A 20,119-nucleotide genomic window follows, 5' to 3' on the forward strand; every position below is an offset into this window, starting at 1 on the left:
AAGGCTTATTATATTTGTGTCATTCCTGAGAATTTGCATACCCGGTTTGGGCGAGGTCAATAACTACTAAATCCTTCTCCAGCAGGGCCACCACAGCATAAGGCTCTTGATAATCTGTGCAGATTAATAGTCATACTCAGTTTTATAACCACATGTATTTATGTTATTGTGACCACGATGAATTTTTTATTATGTACACCTATAAAAACCAGTGGATTAGCATAACATGCAGCTGATGGGAAAACATATTGCAAAAAGGTCTTTGCATAAGACTGAAGGTGTGGATTACCGTTCGGATAGGGAGTTTCACACAGAGTTAGGAAATCCACAATGGGATAGTCCATCTCAAGTACAGCAGTGCTTTTTCCATGCATTACAGTCAGGCAGGCCCTGCGTCCCACTGTATCATATGAAAGACCGCCAGACAGTATCATAAAAGGATCCCTAGGCAAAAGAATGGACAGGGACATAATGAACATCTGTGTGATTTCTACATAGGAGTCACCTGAAGTTTAGCATATTCTGCATTTGCATTATACAAATGCTCTGATGAGTTTTACCCCAAAGCTCTGGTTGTTTTGTATTCTACTTTCAGTATGGGTTTGCATGGCTCAGGCTTTTTTCCATCCTTCGGCTGCTTGCCTAAAAGAAATAATCCAGAAGAGTTATATTAGTCATTTCTTCCCCCACCATTTAACTTAAATACTGTCTGTTCATATTTTAATAAACCCAAATTTAGAAATCTTTACTACAACAGCCTTAAGTAGCCTATCAGCCAAGCGGATTATGCTTGGACAGAAGCTTTACCATGTGGTGTAATAATCTGTGCTGGCTTGGCAGGAGAGCGTATATTCCATGTGGTAAGTGTGCCATCTGAATGACTGCACACAAACTGTTTCCCTTCATGGTGCCAGGCCACTGAGTGGATTGCCTAGAGGCCAAACAAAGGATGAACAATCAAACACAGACCATCCATGCAAACCATCTCTATTCACACTGATTTTACTTATTGGAAGATTTTATCGTCAAAGTTCATTTAAGGTAATTGCAACTGTTGCTTGAAAGGAACTCTTATAACAATTATCTTATTGATAACAACCTTATTGGCATGTGAATGTGGCTGCATGCACATTTGAAGCAAGCACCAATGAATTAATTTGTCCAGATGTGACACTTCGCAATTCAGAAAAAAATGGCAGGGGAGAAAAAATGTATAGAATAATATAATTGTACTGTATAATTTGATAATGATTGTGTAATAGAAACTTCATGTGACAGCTCCTGACTAGCAGAAAAAAATAAACTACATACAATCTTCCAGTATTAAATTACATTTAAGACTTTGATCTAAAAATACTCTGGCAGCTTTGTGTCTTAATTGATTGATTTATTTATTTTACATTTTTAAATGTTGAAATCATGACCCATTTTAGATAGGTTATGTTTTGCATGGTTCTTTAGTCTGTATCTCAGCCATACTACATGCTAGAAACACAATCCAGGGCTCCAGCCTGAGCTGCTCTACACGCCATTTAAGTTTGGTCAAGTAAATCCATTTGGTTCTAGAGATTTTTACTCATAGCTTCATCTCAAAATTTTATTCAAGAAATATATAAATCATGGGCATACACTGCACAACATAGCACAAATATTATGTTTTATAGTATTTCCATTCGGAAATCATCCATGTGGAGGAAAAATATGTGCGGAGTAAAAGCCACAGTCATTAACCTTGAAATATAGTCAACACAATGCCACTGAGCATTTTTATTTGTAAAATGAGCCTTTAACGACTGCAACACATTCAATATTTCACTACTGTTACTGTAATTTTTGCATTCTTTTTATTACACTTTGTCTTAAGGTCATCACATTTTTTTAAATTACTTAATCCCTCTTAGATGACAAGAACTGTCAATAGACTGTACATGATAATAATCTACAGAACCATGTCTTTATATAAATATGATTGACCCTTAAAATTTATAAAAGCTTAAATCAAACAAAAATAATATGACACATCATACCTCATCATAGCTGTAGCGGTAGTCAGCTTTCTTGGATTTCAAGTCCCACAACACAACACTACCACATTCAAAACCAATCAAAAGCTAGAATCAAAAGAAAACAGAATGATGTTTAGTGGGAGACTTAATTCTTCCGCCTTACCACAAATGCAGAAGTGAGAGACTAATATTTGTACTATTGGTGAGAGTCAGCTGAAAACCACTGTACTGCTTTTTCGTCCTTACCTTTCCCTCATCCATAGGATTATCACTGATGTGTACCACAGGACCAGGGTGGGTTTTTGAAGATCTAAATTCAGAAAAGCAATAAATAAATAAATAAATAAATAAATAAAGCTTTAATGATTAATCGGGTGAAGAATCATTTGGAGTATCAGTTAAAACAGACTTTGAAAATATTGGAATACATGTTCCCTGTTGAAAAGAAATGCATTATGATGACCTTAAGTATATATAGTTCATCTCATTAAATTAGAATATTGTGGAATATGTTTTTCAGAATTTAATAAAAAAAACGTAAAACTAAAATAAAGTCTAGATTAATAACATGTATAATTAAATATTAAATTAGTTTTTTTTATTCGATGATTACAAACCTAAAAAAAGAAAAAATCCAGTATCTTAAAAAATTATATTTCCAATGATAAATAAAATAAATAAATAAAGGATTTACAATACAGAAATGCCCAACTTCTGAAAAAGTTATGTTAATTTATGCACTCACTACTTGGTTGGGGCAAGTATAGCACAAACTACTGCATCAATGCTGCTTGGCATGGAGGGGATCACTGCTGGAACTGCTGAAGCATCGCCATAAGCTGCTTTGACAGCAGCCTTCATCTCGTCTGTATTGTCGGGTCGGGTGTTTCTCAACTTCTTTTTGAGAGCAGTCCATAGATTCTCTCGGGGATTCAGATCCATAAAACTTCTCAGCCAACGGATGCATAAAATAAAAAATAAAACTTCTTTCTTTTTCTTCTCCAAAGAAATGCAATAATTCAATTAATCCAAAAACAGGATTTTTTTCGGACATGGTTGAACTGTTTCAGCAGTGGCTTGATACTTGGAAACCAACAGGTTTAGCTCATTTCCAGAAATTGTCTGTGTGTGGTGGCTCTTAATGCACTGACTCTAGCCTTACTCCACTCCTAGAGATGCTCTCCCAAGTTCTTGATTTGGCTTTGCTTGACAATCTTCATAAGGCTGCGGCGGTCATCACTGTTGCTTGTGCACCATTTCCTACCACACTGTCCCTTTCCAGTCAACTTTCCATCGATACAGTGCTCTTTTAACAGCCAGCCATTTCAGTGATAACCTTCTGTGGCTTACCATCCTTGTGGCAAGTGCTGATGATCCTCTTTTGGACAACTGTCAAGTCAGCAGCTTTCTTAATGATTATGGTTGCATGAAGTATACTGAGAGATACACGGTATATATAAATAGTAATTAACGCAAACTCGATATTCTAATGTTTTGATATACTGGATTTTTTTTATATTTTGAGTATATGTAGTTTCACTTGTATGGATAAAAAATTCTAGGATATTCAAATTTATTGAGATGCATGCACTCTCTCTCTTTCTCTTTATGTGTCTCCAGCTGATCGATATATTTTTTATATATAGGAGAATATTTATCTATTTCAGTGGGCCAGGAAAGCAATTTAATTACAACCTCCCAAATGTGAATACCACCATCTCCATAGCAACAACAGCAGAAACGTCAGGATGGACCCTAGAGAGACACTGACCATATGTTACTAATCGAATGGCTGTTGACCATATCATGTTCATTATCTATACAAATATTAACTAGTTTTCTCCTTTTGAAAACTGACTCATTTTAGACAAAGTTGCGCTTAACTAAAAAAAATATATATGTTTTGTTTCTTCTGACACTTCCCTGTTTAACATTCTTGTCCTCATTGTAGCAGTACTAACTTTTCTTCTTTATGCCAAGTTCATAGACATCTCTGGGAGAAAAGAACAAAACTCAATGTGTGTGTGTGTGTGTGTGTGTGTATGTGTGCATTCTTTTAACTTTTTTCTTGTTTCTATAGCAACTCATCTAGATGACTGGATATCTAAGACTGAGATGGCTGTAGATGGCCACTGCAAATGATCTTACTGCTGCTGATTACATCCTACCCCTAGAAACGGTGTGACACTGACTGTTCCTGACTTTGAAAAACATAATCTTATGACATATACATACAATCGTAAAAAAACTATATGAAGTTTATAATACATACAGCATTATTAAATAGCATATACTGTATGTTCTAATAGAAGGAAACTATTTCCTTATGCTTTTAATTGGTATAGACCAAGAACAGAGAGCATTACAGTAGGGTAAAGGTAAAACATCACGCATGCTTACAGTTCAATGGCTTTGTTCCACATGATGACATAGCCTGAGAGAGTAAAGGACTCCACATTGACAATATGAATGTTCCCGCGTTCTGTTCCGATGTAAAGCCATTTACTCTGGAAGGGGAGATGGCAATATGTGATCCTGCAAAAACACAAATTGCACACAAGAACTCACATTACTAAAGGTGATTTATTCTGTACATCCCTTTAACCAAATGACTTATTGCACTTGGAAAATCCTGAGGTTATGGCAGCTATTTGAAAAGGTCTTCAAAAGAAGATTTAAAAAGACATAAGGACCAAATGTTAACAAGGATGTCTTTATTTTGAACAGTCATTATGTGCTTCAAGAGACAGCTATGACTCTATAAATCTGCATAAATCAAATGATATCATAGCAGACTGTGCATGGTTGCCATGGAGTGATATGGCTTCAGGAGACATGGGGGAAAGACTGAAGTCACCAGACACTAAGCAATAGAAAAAAAACCCACTGTCTTTTCCCTCTAAGCTTTTATGCAATGGAATGATTCTGCATTTGTTAATTTTGTAGTCTTTTTACACTTAAACACACTTGAAATGCAGTAGCCATATAGCCATGTGAATGCTACAATATAAAATATACATTAAACTTCAGAATTATGGATTGTAAGATTTGTTTTAAAAAAAAGTTTTTATTATTAATATATCAGTTTGCTTTGTTAGCTTTGTTTTACCTTGAAAATATGTACAATAAATACTATCATAGTTACTGTAGCTAGTGTTTAGCACTGCTGCTTCGTGCCTCCCAGGTTGGTGTTTCGAATCTCCCCTCTTGGTGGGTTTCCTCCGACCACTCCCACACTCCTCTGACACATTTCTTTTATAGCTAACCTTAACTCTTTCAGCGATAATTGTTGGGCAGGATAACTTTCACTCCCTACGCACGTCAGTAAATCTTGGGTGTCCATGACACTGTTTCTTGTTCACCAGTTGTCCTTCCTCTGACCATTTTTGGTAGGCACTAACCGCTGCATGCCAGGGCTCCTGCCATTTTGTTCTAGACAATACAATTTGGCCATTGTCAAATCGCTCAGATCCTTAATACTTGCCCTTTTTTCTGCCTACAACAAATCAGCTTTAAGAACTGACTGTTCACTTGCTGCATCCTAGACAGGTTCTGTTTAATAAAGATCATCAATGTTATTCATATCACTTGTATGCAAACCCAAATTAAAGTTCATAAATGCTATTAGTTTACTGCTGATGGTATATGCAACCATGCTGATTTGATGGCACTTGCTTAAGACTGAATTCCAATGAGGAATTCTGAGTGAAGGAGGTATTTTTCTTTACTTTTCCTGGTTGGAGATTTTCGGGCTGAGAATAACAACTTATGCCCTTGTTTAAAAAACACTCAAGCAAACACACTTATGGTAAATTCGGTTTAAAAATAAGTACTGTATACTGGATACTGGACAAAGTGTTTACTGTTGGAAGGAAAAAGGGTACACAAAGTGGCAATAATTATTTTGGTAAAATAAATTAAAAGTTTAAGTCAGACATTTACATACACTTAATCTGAAATCATTACAGGTGATTTATTTAACTTACCCTCTCAACAGGTTTCATGTTAACAAACTATAGTTTTGGCCAGTTGGTTAGGACATCTACTTAATGCATGACAAGTAATTTTTCCAGCAATGTTTACAGATAATTTTACTTATAATTCACTATATCTCAATTCCAGTGGGTCAGATGTTTGCATATACAGAGTCAGCCAAAAAAATCCACACTTCAAGAAAAAAAAATAGTATGATGTACACTCACCTAAAGGATTATTAGGAACACAATACTAATATGGTGTTTGACCCCCTTTCGCCTTCAACAAGCATTGATTGATTCAACAAGGTGCTGGAAGCATTCTTTAGAAATGTTGGCCCATATTGATAGGATAGCATCTTGCAGTTGATGGAGATTTGTGTGATGCACATCCAGGGCACGAAGCTCCTGTTCCACCACATCCCAAAGATGCTCTATTGGGTTGAGATCTGGTGTCTGTGTGGGCCATTTTAGTACAGTGTTGTCATGTTCAAGAAACCAATTTGAAATGATTTGAGCTTTGTGACATGGTGCATTATCCTGCTGGAAGTAGCCATCAGAGGATGGGTACATGGTGGGCATAAAGGGATAGACATGGTCAGAAACAATGCTCAGGTAGCCTGTGGCATTTAAACGATGCCCAATTGGCACTAAGGGGCCTAAAGTGTGCCAAGAAAACATCCACCACACCATTACACCACCACCACCAGCCTATGTTCTCATTCTGTTTACGCCAAATTCTGACTCTACCATTTGAATATCTCAACAGAAATCGAGACTCATCAGACCAGGCAACATTTTTCCAGTTTTCAACTGTCCAATTTTGGTGAGCTTGTGCAAATTGTAGCCTCTTTTTCCTATTTTTAGTGGAGATGAGTGGTACCCGGTGGGGTCTTCTGCTGTTGTAGCCCATCCGCCTCAAGGTTGTGTGTGTTGTGGCTTTACAAATGCTTTGCTGCATACCTCGGTTATAACGAGTGGTTATTTCAGTCAAAGTTGCTTTTGTATCAGCGTGAATTAGTCGGCCCATTCTCCTCTGACTTCTAGCATCAACAAGGCATTTTCGCCCACAGGACTGCCGCATACTGGATGTTTTTCCCTTTTCACACCATTCTTTGTAAACCCTAGAAATGGTTGTACATGAAAATCCCAGTAACTGAGCCGATTATGAAATACCCAGACCGGTCCGTCTGGCACCAACAACCATGCCACGCTCAAAATTGCTTAAAATCACCTTTCTTTCCCATTCTGACATTCAGTTTGGAATTCAAGAGATTGTCTTGACCAGGACCACCCCCCTAAATGCATTTAGGTAACTGCCATGTGATTGGTTGATTAGATAATTGCATTAATGAGAAATTGAAGAGCTGTTCCTAATAATCCTTTAGGTGAGTTTATATTATTTTAATATCATTTAATATCATCAATTAAATCATATTATTCCTATAATATCCTCATAATGTTTTATATATATATATATATATATATATATATATACATATATACACACATACACACACATTATAGCAAAAAATTCAGTATTAAAATATTTATAGACGTTTTTCTTTTCCTGAAGTATGCATAAATCTTTTGCCTGACTTTTGGTGACCGTGCATTTAAACAGCATAGAAAATTCCAGAAAAAGATTTCATGGCTTTAGAAGCTTCAAACAGGCTAATTGAAATTATCTGTAGTATCTGTAATTGTAGTGACTCTAACTGAGATAAGACAGGGAATATTTACTAGGGTTAAATGTCAGGAAGTTTATATGTATTTGGCGAAGGTGTACTGTATGTAACATTCTGACTTGAAGGGTACTTCAACTTAAGGTTAGAGCGCTCATATTTTCAGCATAAGTTAAATAACTACAGACGTGCTTCTTAACATTTATTTATTTATTTATTTATTTATTACCATAAGTGCCAAAAATTCTGAAATTTGCTGCATATATTTGTGGCTATTTTTAAACGCCGGTAAAGTACAAGTTTGTGAATACCTGACCATCACATTCATACGTGGGTCTTCAGTTGGCAAAAACATTAAAAGCACTCATTTTGTACAGGATCTCTATGTATACTGTAGCATTAAAATTTTCCTTTACTCGAACTAAAAGAGCCCGAACCTGTTCCAGCATGACAACGCCCCTGTGCACAAAGTGAGCGCCATGAAGACATTGTTTGCCAAGTTGAAGAACTGGAGTATCTAGCATTGCCCCCAGACCCCCCCCCCATATATCAGTATATTCAGTAGCTGTGATGGTCAGGTGCCCATCATTCATAAATATGTCACACTGCTTTACATTGTGGTACTGCATATCTGAAGAAAACATTCTTGTTTTGGTCAGTACTTCTGTGTACCACAACTGCTTACTTAGAATTCAGATGCACACGATTAGCCCTTGTGTCAAGCGTTTCACAATACTATTGCCGCACAACCAGGCTCCACTGAAATAAACTTATTTTGACTTCACTGCTACACAGCACAATTCCCACAGAACAAATGGAGATGCCATGAAGACGCAGTGCTTGCCAGTACTGTGAATATAATGTGTCTTTCAGATTGCAACTTCAGCAATTCTTGATGATGTAAGCCTTGTTGTTGAACGGTCAATCCACCTGACGATGCAGTTTAAAAGAAAAACACTGCTCTCATAATAATGCATTCCTGGATTAAAATTCTAATGCCAAATCTTTGTGATAAATCTGCAGTTGTAAGTTCTTTAGAAAGCTATTTATTTAATCTCCTGTGCATTCACTATTATTTACAGGTCCCGAATAAAGAATAAAGAAAACGCGGATATATAGTACAGTAAGCAGACAAGCTTAATGATGGGAAATAAAGCCAACAGCTTGACTGCATTTTCTCAGACATGAGGTTTCAATGGTGGAAAGAGAGCCGCAACCTTCAGTGCACTACTTACAATATTGTTGATAATCTAATGCTGTCCCAGAGCGTTTACTATATTACCCACCAAGCACCTTAAATTTACTGATCATCTGATGCACAGTACTTCTGTATGAAAGTATTAAAACATCTCGAAATTTACTTCTGGAAATGTATAGTGAGGAATCATAATGCAATAATCTCTTATTTTAGAACAGTTAATATTAAGATGTATCTGCTACTCATGATCTGTAAAGCTTTTATAACGGCTCTAATCCGAGGTGATTTTTGTGGCTGGTAACTCTAAATGAATTCCTCCTCTGCAGCAGAAGTGTTTTGGTCTTACCTTTCTTGGAAGGACTCCTTGAGAGACTTGATGGGTTTTGCAAATGCACTTGACAATGCTGTTCTGGCAACTGTTCCAGAACAGCTGACCTTCATGTCTCAAAATAACAACTGACTGTTGTTGTTGCAATTACATAATTATCTAATTCCATATTTCATTTAATAGTTTTTAAATCCTTAGTATCGATGTAAAATGTAGAAAATAAATCACTAAACCAAAACAAAGAAATGTGCGAGTGATCCCAAGCTTTTGAGCGGTGGTGTATACTAAAATATAGTTTAATGACCACTTAAGTCAGGAAATACCTGTGTAATTTATGAAAATCGCTTTTGTAATCTTGTGGTTCAGTTCAGTAGCTATTTTGTTTTCGTTATGCATGTAACTGTGGGAGATTACGTCATTAAATAGAAAATGGGAAAATGTTCTCCTTGCAATTTACCAAAATCATTATGAAAGAATAAAGACATCCATCACTACACATTGAGCATCATATTGGCTCTGTGTGACAAGACTTAAGGCAAAAAAATTTTGGTTTCAAAATCAAAGATGTCTAGATAGCAAACCAGCTCAATTTAATGTAATCTAAACCATTTTACATTAAGGAAACTTATTTACATAAGTATGACTACCTACAACTTACCTCTCCCTGGTGAATTTAAGTGAGTGAAGAATAGCTGGAATTTTTTGCCTCAGATTCCATAAATGCACGCTGTCATCAGCCAAACCACTCACCAGCGCCCCCTGTAAAAATGGAAACGGAACAAGTGACCGGATAATTTAAAGCTATACTCCATGCCACCCATAGGGACACCTGCACACCTGTTCATTTGTGCTGGTAACCAATCGGTTCATTGTGTGGTAGCAGCACAGTGCATAAAATCACGCAGATACAGGCCAAAGCTTCGGTTAACGTTCACATGGAACAGAATAGGGGGAAAGTGTGATCTCTCTGACTTTAACTGTGACATAGTTGTTGGTACCAGATGGACTGGTTTGACTCATACCAGTCTCTGAGTTTACACAGAATTTTGTGAAAAAAATAAAAAAAACATCCCAGAGGGTTTTCAGGTTTAAAATCCTTATTGATAAATGAGATCAGAGGAGAATCACTCAAATAAGCACTGTTTATAACCTTAGTGAGCAGAAAGTCATTACAGAATGCACAATACATCAAACCTTGAGGAAGATCAACCACAACAACAACAACACAAGACCACATCAGGTTTCACTTCTGTCAGCCATGAACAGGAATCTACAGCTCTCTTGCGAACTGATTGAAATTTCTTAAAAAGACTGTGTGATGTAATCTTTAACAGTGCAGGCTGGGTGAGTCTGTGCCCATGGCAGCGTCATATTTCTGTTCTGTTAGGCTGACAAAAGTGGAACCTGATGTGGCTGTTGAAGCCCATCCACCTAAAGTTTTAATGTTTTGTACAAGCTGTGATGCTTTTCTGCTTAATGTGCTTCTAAATGCTTATTTAAGCTTTGGTCAGTTTCCTTTGACCTTTATTATCAACAAGGTGTTTCCTTCCACAAAACTGTCAGTTACTTCTTATGTTTCTTTTTTTTTTTTTTGCACCACTCTGTATAAACTCTGGTGTGTGTAAGAATCCCATGAGATCTGCTATTCTCTTGAGAAATACTCAAAACAGCTCATGTGGTACCAACAACCATGCCACAGAAACCCTATTTTTTTTTCCTTCATTCTCATGTTTGGTATGAACGTTAACCAAAGCCCCTGACCTCTATGCACATGATTTTATGCACCGTGCTGCTGTCAGACGATGCTCATTAAATAAGTGCATGAATGAGCAGATGTACATGTATTACTTTTTGGACAATGAGTGTGAATCAATTTGAATATAATACAATTTCTTTTTTTTTTGCCACAAACAGAAAAGCAGAAAGTGGAAATCTACAAGAAACTGAAGCTAGGACTGTGTGTCCAGAGCACAGAAGGGAACTTACCTCATTGATGAGAAACTGCAGCTGGATGACAGCCGAGCCACTCTCATGCTGGCAGTAACACTCTACACCAGCACGGCCAAAGCTGTGCCCGGCTTAGTCAAGGTTAAATCCGTGAAACGAAAACAGAGTCACCGAATGATCATTTTAGGACGGTAATACCTGTATGACATAATGCTTTACATAATTGATTTGTAGTGTGGCATGCATTGGCATCATGCTGACAAATACAATCAGTACTTTCCATAGCTCCTGCACTAAAGCCGACCTGCTTCCAGGAGTCTGTCAGTACCATCACTGAGGATCTTGTCCATTGACGTTGCTAAAAGGATTACAAAGTCCCAAAGGACAGGCTTAAGCCATTTCAGTGTTTGCAGCAACCATTTGCAACACTAGGCTATAAAAGCTCTCATTCAGTGTCACTCTACAGGCATGCAGCCCACACACAGCCAGTCACAACCAGTAATGACATGCAGCAGCCACCATGTGCTGCCCTGATACCGAAGTAATCGCAACAGACAGCATACATACAGGGTTGATATGCTGACAATGATTGATGTGTAAGCCAAGTGGGAAGTGCTGCAGAGAGATTCAACACGGTACAACCCAAATGAAACAAATGAGCTAGGAACAGTTATGCAGGTAAACCAAAGGGAAGGGCAAATATTTGGTGTGACCTCTGCAAACAAGATATTCTGCATTCTTCTGCAGGATGTGACTCCAGTTAATCACCTTACTGCAAAGCACAATGCAAATTAAAGCAAGGAATTGATCTCTTAAGAAACTGGGAGTCCTGGCACATTAGATAGGATCATGTCAAGATTACACTATAAACAAATAAAATGTCTTGCATGCATGTAGTGTAATATGAACAGTGTCAGTTCAAGCACTTCAGTAGGCTAAAGAGTAATCATAATAAGCTTATCTATTACACCTACTACTATCGCAATATTAACACACGGTAGAAAAAATTTAATGTAACAAGTGAAAGCATCTTGAATACTGTATAGCCTGATTTCATCAGGAAATTATGAAAAAATAAAGCGGGGGTGTACAGGTGCAGAAATTTCAAACTTGGATGATTTAAATTGTTTCAATCACCTATTTGTAGGTAAAAGCAAAATGATCTGTTTTCACTAAATAAACAAAACCTTGACAAACAAGCGAACAAATCCAGGTAATTCCGATTGAAAGGTAGGTTTAAAAAAACAAATAAATGAAATTGAGAGCAACAGAGCAGCAAATAGGTGTTTATGCCTCTCATGACAGCTTAATAATTCATGTTTGGACCTGGAAGATGATCTCTGCATTTGGTTATGGAAATATTTAGCATGGCAGTGGATGAGGGCTCTTCGTGATTAAATTTATGCAATCATAATCTGGCAGGCAGGTGGGGAGCATCCTGCTCTCTCCTCTCACCCTGCATCACCTTCTTTTCACATGCACCGCAAAAGAAGCGAGGCTCTTTCCTTTACAAAGCAGGCTTACTGTAGCATCATACACTTAGCACACAGACTAAATAAATAACAGTAGGATAGTATAAATAAAGATCAGCGAACCGTGATGGCATTATTTATTCATCAGTCAATGCATCTGACAGAGCTGCTATTTCTCTGCAGTTCATACTGGAGCAGAGCCCAGTGCTGTGTGTTTCACAGGGTCCAGCCCTGAACACAAGAAACTCACCGTGGTTCACTATGGCTGCAGACGTAAGAGCTTAATGTGGAGCAGCTAGCACGGCTTAACACTAAACAATGACAGCTCTGACTTTAAATCTAACACAAACTCACAGACCCAAAGGGGACCAAGCTGCATAAATGATGTAAAAAGCTGAGTGAATGGCATGAAGTTATGACCATGGCTATTGAGATTCCCTTCCACTGTATCTGCTGTATGTGCACAAAGCTTAAGCCACCCATGATACAGACATCGTAGTATTGTGCAGAAACAACAGGTGACGCATGTCATACAGCAGCAGCTTCCGGTGCTAAACAAACGACCTCGCAATCTGATAAGGGTGCTGTCATGTGACATGCTCTAAAACAGCAGGCCACAAGCGTCTACAAGCAGTGCTGCTATAAAGGCCATGACTGTCAGCAAGTACTTGAACCGACTGTCTCGGAAGGTACAAAAAAGAGAGAAAACAACCTTGAGAGAGAGAGAGAGAGAGCAATCGGGAGCAGGAGTCGGCTGAGTATATCTCCAGTCAGATTGAGTGGGAAAGTCTTGCTGGATAAGTTGCTTGACATAAAATGCTTACATCCTTCTGGGTAAAACCCTGAAGTGTCAAAACCACACAGAGCTTTAATGTGGTAAGAGGAAGCCATCAACACCCACGTACATGCATTTTTTCAGAGCTCTGATGTTTGCACAGTGCAGAGTAATCAATTAGACATCTGTCTCTACCTACATATAACACACATTCTATTATTTAAAAAAAATCTAAACTATACCTTTCCTTTTCATCAAAAATTTTGCATCTTGCTACTTAAACTCTTTAAAGCAAGCTCACGCAATACTGACCCGAACTGTGTGCATTAAATGTTAAACAAGTCCTCTATACAAGCTAAAACTCAACATAAAATACAGAAATACATAGGAAATAATAAGCTGTAAAGTGAAACTAAATCCAACTAAACATTTGCTAACTCCTGCTCTGTCCACACAGGCCCATTAGCACAGCTCTTGATGGTGAATTAAAGAGAAGATTAAAAATAACTTTAGTGTAATCAAACAGAAGCTGCAGTCCACACCTGAAGCAGCTCGGTGCATGGATAAATGCTTAAACAAGTTCTGCAGAAAATCAAAAATCATTTGTGTGTGTGCTGAATGCTGTCAGTAAATAAACCTTGGAGCTTAGCTCATTAAGGATGGAATGAAACATGATGGGGTATCCTGTCATCAGTAAATTACCACTCTAATCATTTTCCCTAACCATGCATCCCAGTGTTTTTAATTCATCTTATATCATAGCAATCTGGCAATCATAATTATTTTTTTATTTGCTCAATTTAAATGCATATTTAAAAGTTTTAGAACGTCCATAAGACATAATCGTTCCTCTTAAAATTTATATCACACAAGCTAAACAGATGTTCCTTACTCACTTTATTTTTTTCTCTCTCCTTGAAACTAGACCAGAAAATGCAGCCCGTCATGTTACCAAGAAACAGGAAATGCCTTCTGCCCCATGTCAGAAAGCTTGGTTTATTTCAACTTGAAAACAAAAATGCCGATAACAACGTTTAAAACTTCCACTTACTATACATCCCTAGCAATACATTTTACCAGTGGTGATAATAACCCCTTCAGATCATATCCCACAAGGGTAAAGTAAGCTTTTCTTATTGCTATAATTGTGTCTGCAGATGGTGCAGGTTCTTAACACAGATTCCCCAGACGTATTCATTTGCTGTTTTAATTAATCACTACAGCAAACTTACTGTTTGCAACAACCTCTTTCTCCTAAAGACACATTTATGAAGGCTCCAGTGCATGTGAAAACAAGAAGGTGAGGAGGTAATGCATTATGGATCAACCTAAAAGTTTGCAATGTTGGGGGAACATTCTGGTAGTTATCTGTACGTTAATCATACAATCAGCTCGGTGATGCAACGGAGAGACACATTTCTTTCTCAATTCCTGAATGCTTCCTCTTTTGGTACACCAACAATGACGATGCTACTATATGGGTGGTGCAACATGAGAAAATATTTGCACCTAAAAAGTTGTCTTAGTTAGTTTGGTGTCAATAGACCAACTATTAGACAAAACTATAATACCCAGACATTAAATCAATACTAAAAATAAAGGAGATGGATTGCTATCGCTTTTATTATAGTGGTTACATGTCAATATTCAGAATCCACTTAAACTAATATTAAATCAAGTGAACAAAAATGTCAGACTTATTATCATCTGCTGTTTTTCTGCGGACAAAAAGGACAAACTACAAGCGACATTAAGGTTCAAAAAGAAGCAAGATTATTATATTATATAATATACTGTATACACACAGTAATTATTTGTTTTTGCTTTAGAAATATCCTAAGGTTGCGGTTCCCAATGTTCGGGGAATAAAGCAAATCTGTACTGTCAGTATTTTGATAAATGGTCCAATCCGCTGAATGACAGCAAGTCCATCAGCCTCAAGCACTACCTTTCTGTCTGAACTTAACGCTCCTCAACAACCTGCGGAAACATATAGACTGCTCAAACAGGTAGGTGGATGTTAAGATTCCAATAGAGCAGCTGCCACAACTACACAGCAAAGACACTCCAGTGGCTAGTAACACTGCTTCCAACTTAAACTAAACTTTATCAATACAACACTTAGCTGTTTGGAACTCAAACGCAATTTGTCACGATGGAGCAGTGTATGCACCTAAAGTAAGTGACAAAACAAATCCACAAACTTGAGATAAATCAGCATCCAAGGACAGCTTTCCTGTGTGAGTCACATGGTCTAGCAGACGTGCCCAGCAGGACTAGCTATGATTCCAGCACGTGTGAGGTGGCATCCTGGCACAGGGTGAGCAGAAGTGATGAGACCAGCTCTGCAGCATATGGCAACTGAGAGGCTCATGCCACAGCACAGATATCATTACGTCCAGAAACTTCCAGGAGCGCTTCCAGAAATTCACAGTCAGCTGCCAACAAAACATGACACTGAAATCATACTGCAAAATAATTGAACAAACAAAATGCAGGAGGGAAAATTAATCTCTACTCAAGTCCAATACAGGTATTACTTCTAATAAAAGCTACCCAGTTATAAAAGCAATGCTAACAATTGCTTACTGACACATTAACCTAGACGCATTAATCCTTTTTATATATATTTCTTACATAACCTACATGTATATGCAATTAATGTATATGCTGGTTTATTTAGATAGATCAATGTTATTTTTTGGCAGAGACCAAGACATAAAAAACAAACAAAAAAAAATATCAAATGGTGCACGCCGTTGCATAAAAACAGAAGTACTGTCAAAAATGTATTTTTGCAAATTCATGCAGCAATGATGTGATAATCTTTCAAACCGGTGTCCCATGAGAACTCTGTTTTAACTGAAACGTGTTTTGTGAAACTTTATGGTTCTTCTTTGCAGAATCTGTAACTGTTAGCTTACTTCTCTTTTTTCTGCTTTGTAGAAGCCTTTAAATATTATGATAATATAATGATTCCTAGTCAGTTTACTGAACATGTTGTTCAGAAATGATTGTAGAAAAATTGTATATTAAAAAAACCTTTGAGGTTTTTTTTTTCATTCAAGAATTAGTTTTTCTTTATTTCTAATAAAATAATTCTAATTTCTAATTTTATTCTAATAAAAATTATTACACATTCATTATGTCTGATTGGGGTAAAATATAATAAAGACTAATCTTTCCTATTAGACATAATTAAAAAAAGAAAATATCACAACCCTAATGTTATCGAACAGACACTAATGTTTATATTAAACCCACTGGGGAACACACTTTCCTTTTCATGGAAGGATACAGTCTTAATGCGCCAGTCTGTGTCCCAATTGCCAGTATTTTTTGCACAGGGTCAAAAGCCATGGCTGAAGGTTGATAAGGAAAGCCATGTCGTACTGTCTGTAAAACAAAAAGGAAAGAAAAAAAAAAACATATTAAACCACAAATTCATATTAAAAGAACTCAATTAATAATTAAGAAGACTTAACATTGTCTATTATTCTATAGGAAAAAATTCTTCCTTTATCTTACAGAAATACAACAAACTGGCAAACTCAACATGTACTGGAAAAAAGAACAGGGACAAAAAGAAAACAAACACAGATAGAGAAAACATTTTTTTTTACTTGTATTTACAGCTATAAAAAGCATTCTAAAGGCTCAGTTCCCTGTATAAGTATCTATGAAGATAAATAACAGGAAACACATTCTCTCTAAATAAAAGCTATGTTTAAGTATGAATATTGAAACTCATAAAACACTTTTAGAAAAAAGCAAGATAGGATATTTTTTATGACTAATATGCACCCCTGAGTAATCAAACTGAGCAAGAAGGTAGTCAAACTGTAAATTTTAACTGTGTCACAATGCCACGGAGGTGTGTGAAACCTGGGTGACACAGTTATAAGTATAATTCTCACTCACTCATCGTTTATACTGCTTTATCCTGTATTCAGGATAACGGGGGGCCTGGAGCCTATTCCAGGAGACTTAGGGGAAGAGGCAAGTACATCTTGGACGGGGTGTCAATATATCACAGAATGTACACACACATGCACACATAATCAATTTATGAACACCAATTAATCTAACGTGAATGTTTTTTGACTGCGGGAGGGAAAAGGAGTACCCAGAGGACACACACCAAGCACTGGGAGAACATGCAAACACTATGCACACAGACCCGAAGGCGGGAATCGAACCCGGAACCTGGAGGTGCAAGGTGACAGTGCTAGCCACTAAGCCACTGTGCCGCATAAGTATAATTGTATGATTATATATCATGTTCATTCATTGGCGCCTTAAGAAAGATTCCTGAAATTTCCATCTATTATTTTCTCCTTCGACTTGTAAGTTTGCAATTGGATTAATGCTGATTTTATTGGTGATTAAGCAATAAAACGGTTAGGTAACCTTTAATGACTTAGATTAAAGAAATGCACACATTTGTGTTTATTCAATCAGGTTTTTAGGATTTTATAGCTAAATAAAATAAACTATATGATCATTAGGTCTTAAAGCATATTAATGAATTGTATGTTAACCACCAGGAGTGACGAGACTAAGCTAACGAGCGGTGTTTGCCCAAAGAAACACGATATAAGACACACCTAACACCGATGTAGCAACTGAACTGAACAAACACCAAGAAAATGTCAACATTTAAAGCAGTAGGGTGGTTTGACAGCTGTCAGGTGAAACACCCCCCACCCCCAGAAACAACCAGGAAGAATACTCAGTTGGGAATTTGAACCTCTCTGGGCGGTTTAATACATTATTCATTTGACTAAATTGTTTAGAGGCACTAAAAACTGCACTCAACAGTGGCTAACTAGCTAGCAGGGGAATGTAGCTAACTCAGCTAGCACCGCTCAGTCAGGCACATACTGTACAGATGAGCGGCTACAGGAGTGAAGCAATCCTGGGCTACAGTGTTAGCGTGCTTACTAGCTAAGAGCAATATTCTACTAAAAACCAACCTGCTCACATAACACTTTTTTTAGTAAAATGGTTTATTTGAAAATACAACGTTATCTTGGAGTTTAATAATAATAGTAATATAATAATAACTTAAGCTAGCTGATTGATCACATGACCGCAGTCACCCAGTCCCTGGGATTTGCTGCACTTCAGCTGATTATAATCAGTTCTGCTTCACCAGATTTAATAGAAGGACAGTATAGACAATCATTTATTATATCAATATAGAGCAAGTTTTAAAATGTTTTTTTTTCAAACCATTAGTGTGAATCCAATCCAGATGTTTTATATTTTATGGCAGCCGCAATGTCTGTAATGCAGCGCTATGTCTGTCTGTATGTATGAATGTATGTATGTAACATTACTCAAATGCATAAACAGGAATATTAAAAATCGCTGATGACATTTTTTTTATTTGCCACGTAGGCGTAAATAGTGTCTGTAATGTAGAGCAGAGTGTCGGCGGAAGCAGTCGCGGGGCTGGTTAGCATTGTGCTAGCATGCGGGTCCCCCCTAGGGGGGCAACACTGCTCGTGTTAGCCTGCTCGGCATCGCGAGGCTCCGCGATAAAATCGGAATCAAAGCGCCCACCTTGCAGAGCTGAAAATGCTCGGACTGCAGAGACTCCTGGATGATGTCGTTCTCCCTGTTCCCCGGCTGAGCCGATGCGGATGAGGAGGAAGAGGAAGAGGAAGAAACCGCAGTCAAGCCGTCTAACACCTTTCTGATATTAAACTTCTTCATGCTTCCTCCGGGAAAGAAACGCAGATTTGACACGAACGCATGAACGGAAAAAGCGCGGAATAATCAGAAGGGAGATGCGGCCACTCTCCTATAGTTTGGCCATAGCTGCGTCTCGCATGTCAGGCAGTGTTGTTGTTATTACTAAGCCGTCCTCCATGTCGTCCATGCCGAAGTTAATTCACAGCAACGCACATTGTACAAAGGTTTTGCAATCACGTCACTGAATTCAATGTTTCTCCTCGCACATATCGGTCTGATAATCCAGCTGAATCTCTCTCTCCCTGCTCTCAGTCAGCGTCGCGGAAACGCAGCGGCAGCAGCAGCTCGCCGCAGCCTGGAGCGAGTTTGCGCTCTGAACAGGAGCGACACCCGGATGTGTGGCAGAGCCGCTGCACCTCACCTCACGTCACCTCACCTCACGTCACCTAACCCACCACACTTCCCTCTGTCCACTATCAACAAAGTATTCCCATTCCATTCATACTAGCCCTTTTTTAATAGTAAAGAAAAAAGAGAGGCCACATTAGCCTGTTAACCATTTACAACTCCACCCTTATTAAAATCATACACTGTACATCAATCACCTCGTCATACAGTATGCTTTGTCATGTGATTATGTGAGGAAAAAGAGATCACGTGTAAAAAAAATAAATAAAAATAAAGTGCTCATCTTGTATCCTGAAAAACACGTAAATCCATGTGACATCGTGTGAGGATTTGTGAAAATAAAACCACGTGACCTGAATGCGAAAATAAAGAAAAGACCTACATGCATTAAATGAGAAGAAATGAATAATGTTTCATATGATTCACGCGTGAATTTCATGTGATTGTTTTGGCAAGGGTAGAAAAATGCTGTTGATTTGATTTGTAAGAGTGCTGATGTAGTAAATAATTTCTAAATTACACACACTTAACTATACACAAAAACTATGGTATAAAACAGTAGAGCCAGACTGGTTTATGAAACAGACTAAGGGGTTTCAGAATTGTTTTTTTTTTTGTCAGTAACG

At 37.6% G+C, this 20,119-nt stretch overlaps 1 protein-coding gene across 4 annotated transcripts in view; it reads right to left on the reverse strand.

Annotated features, from left to right (window-relative positions):
* stxbp5b (syntaxin binding protein 5b (tomosyn)) overlaps nucleotides 1-19,529 on the reverse strand; it is a 36,125-nt gene extending 16,596 nt beyond the window's left edge. For 3 of the 4 annotated variants that reach the window (XM_053509487.1, XM_053509486.1, XM_053509485.1), the window contains exons 1-11: nucleotides 18,954-19,527; nucleotides 16,684-16,781; nucleotides 11,178-11,259; nucleotides 9,850-9,950; nucleotides 4,407-4,541; nucleotides 2,253-2,316; nucleotides 2,028-2,111; nucleotides 808-931; nucleotides 561-642; nucleotides 290-444; nucleotides 42-114 (exon numbers count right to left, since the gene is read on the reverse strand). In XM_053509487.1, coding sequence (XP_053365462.1) covers nucleotides 42-114; nucleotides 290-444; nucleotides 561-642; nucleotides 808-931; nucleotides 2,028-2,111; nucleotides 2,253-2,316; nucleotides 4,407-4,541; nucleotides 9,850-9,950; nucleotides 11,178-11,259; nucleotides 16,684-16,781; nucleotides 18,954-19,106 — 1,151 coding nt within the window. In that variant the 5' untranslated portion in view covers nucleotides 19,107-19,527. Of the gene's footprint in view, nucleotides 1-41; nucleotides 115-289; nucleotides 445-560; nucleotides 643-807; nucleotides 932-2,027; nucleotides 2,112-2,252; nucleotides 2,317-4,406; nucleotides 4,542-9,849; nucleotides 9,951-11,177; nucleotides 11,260-16,683; nucleotides 16,782-18,953 lie in introns of all 4 variants that reach the window. The other variant, XM_053509488.1, reaches the window with a different exon arrangement.
* Nucleotides 19,530-20,119: the final 590 nt, after the last annotated feature.

The sequence above is a fragment of the Clarias gariepinus genome, chromosome 13 (genome assembly GCF_024256425.1).
Source record: "Clarias gariepinus isolate MV-2021 ecotype Netherlands chromosome 13, CGAR_prim_01v2, whole genome shotgun sequence".
Classification (NCBI taxonomy): domain Eukaryota; kingdom Metazoa; phylum Chordata; class Actinopteri; order Siluriformes; family Clariidae; genus Clarias; species Clarias gariepinus.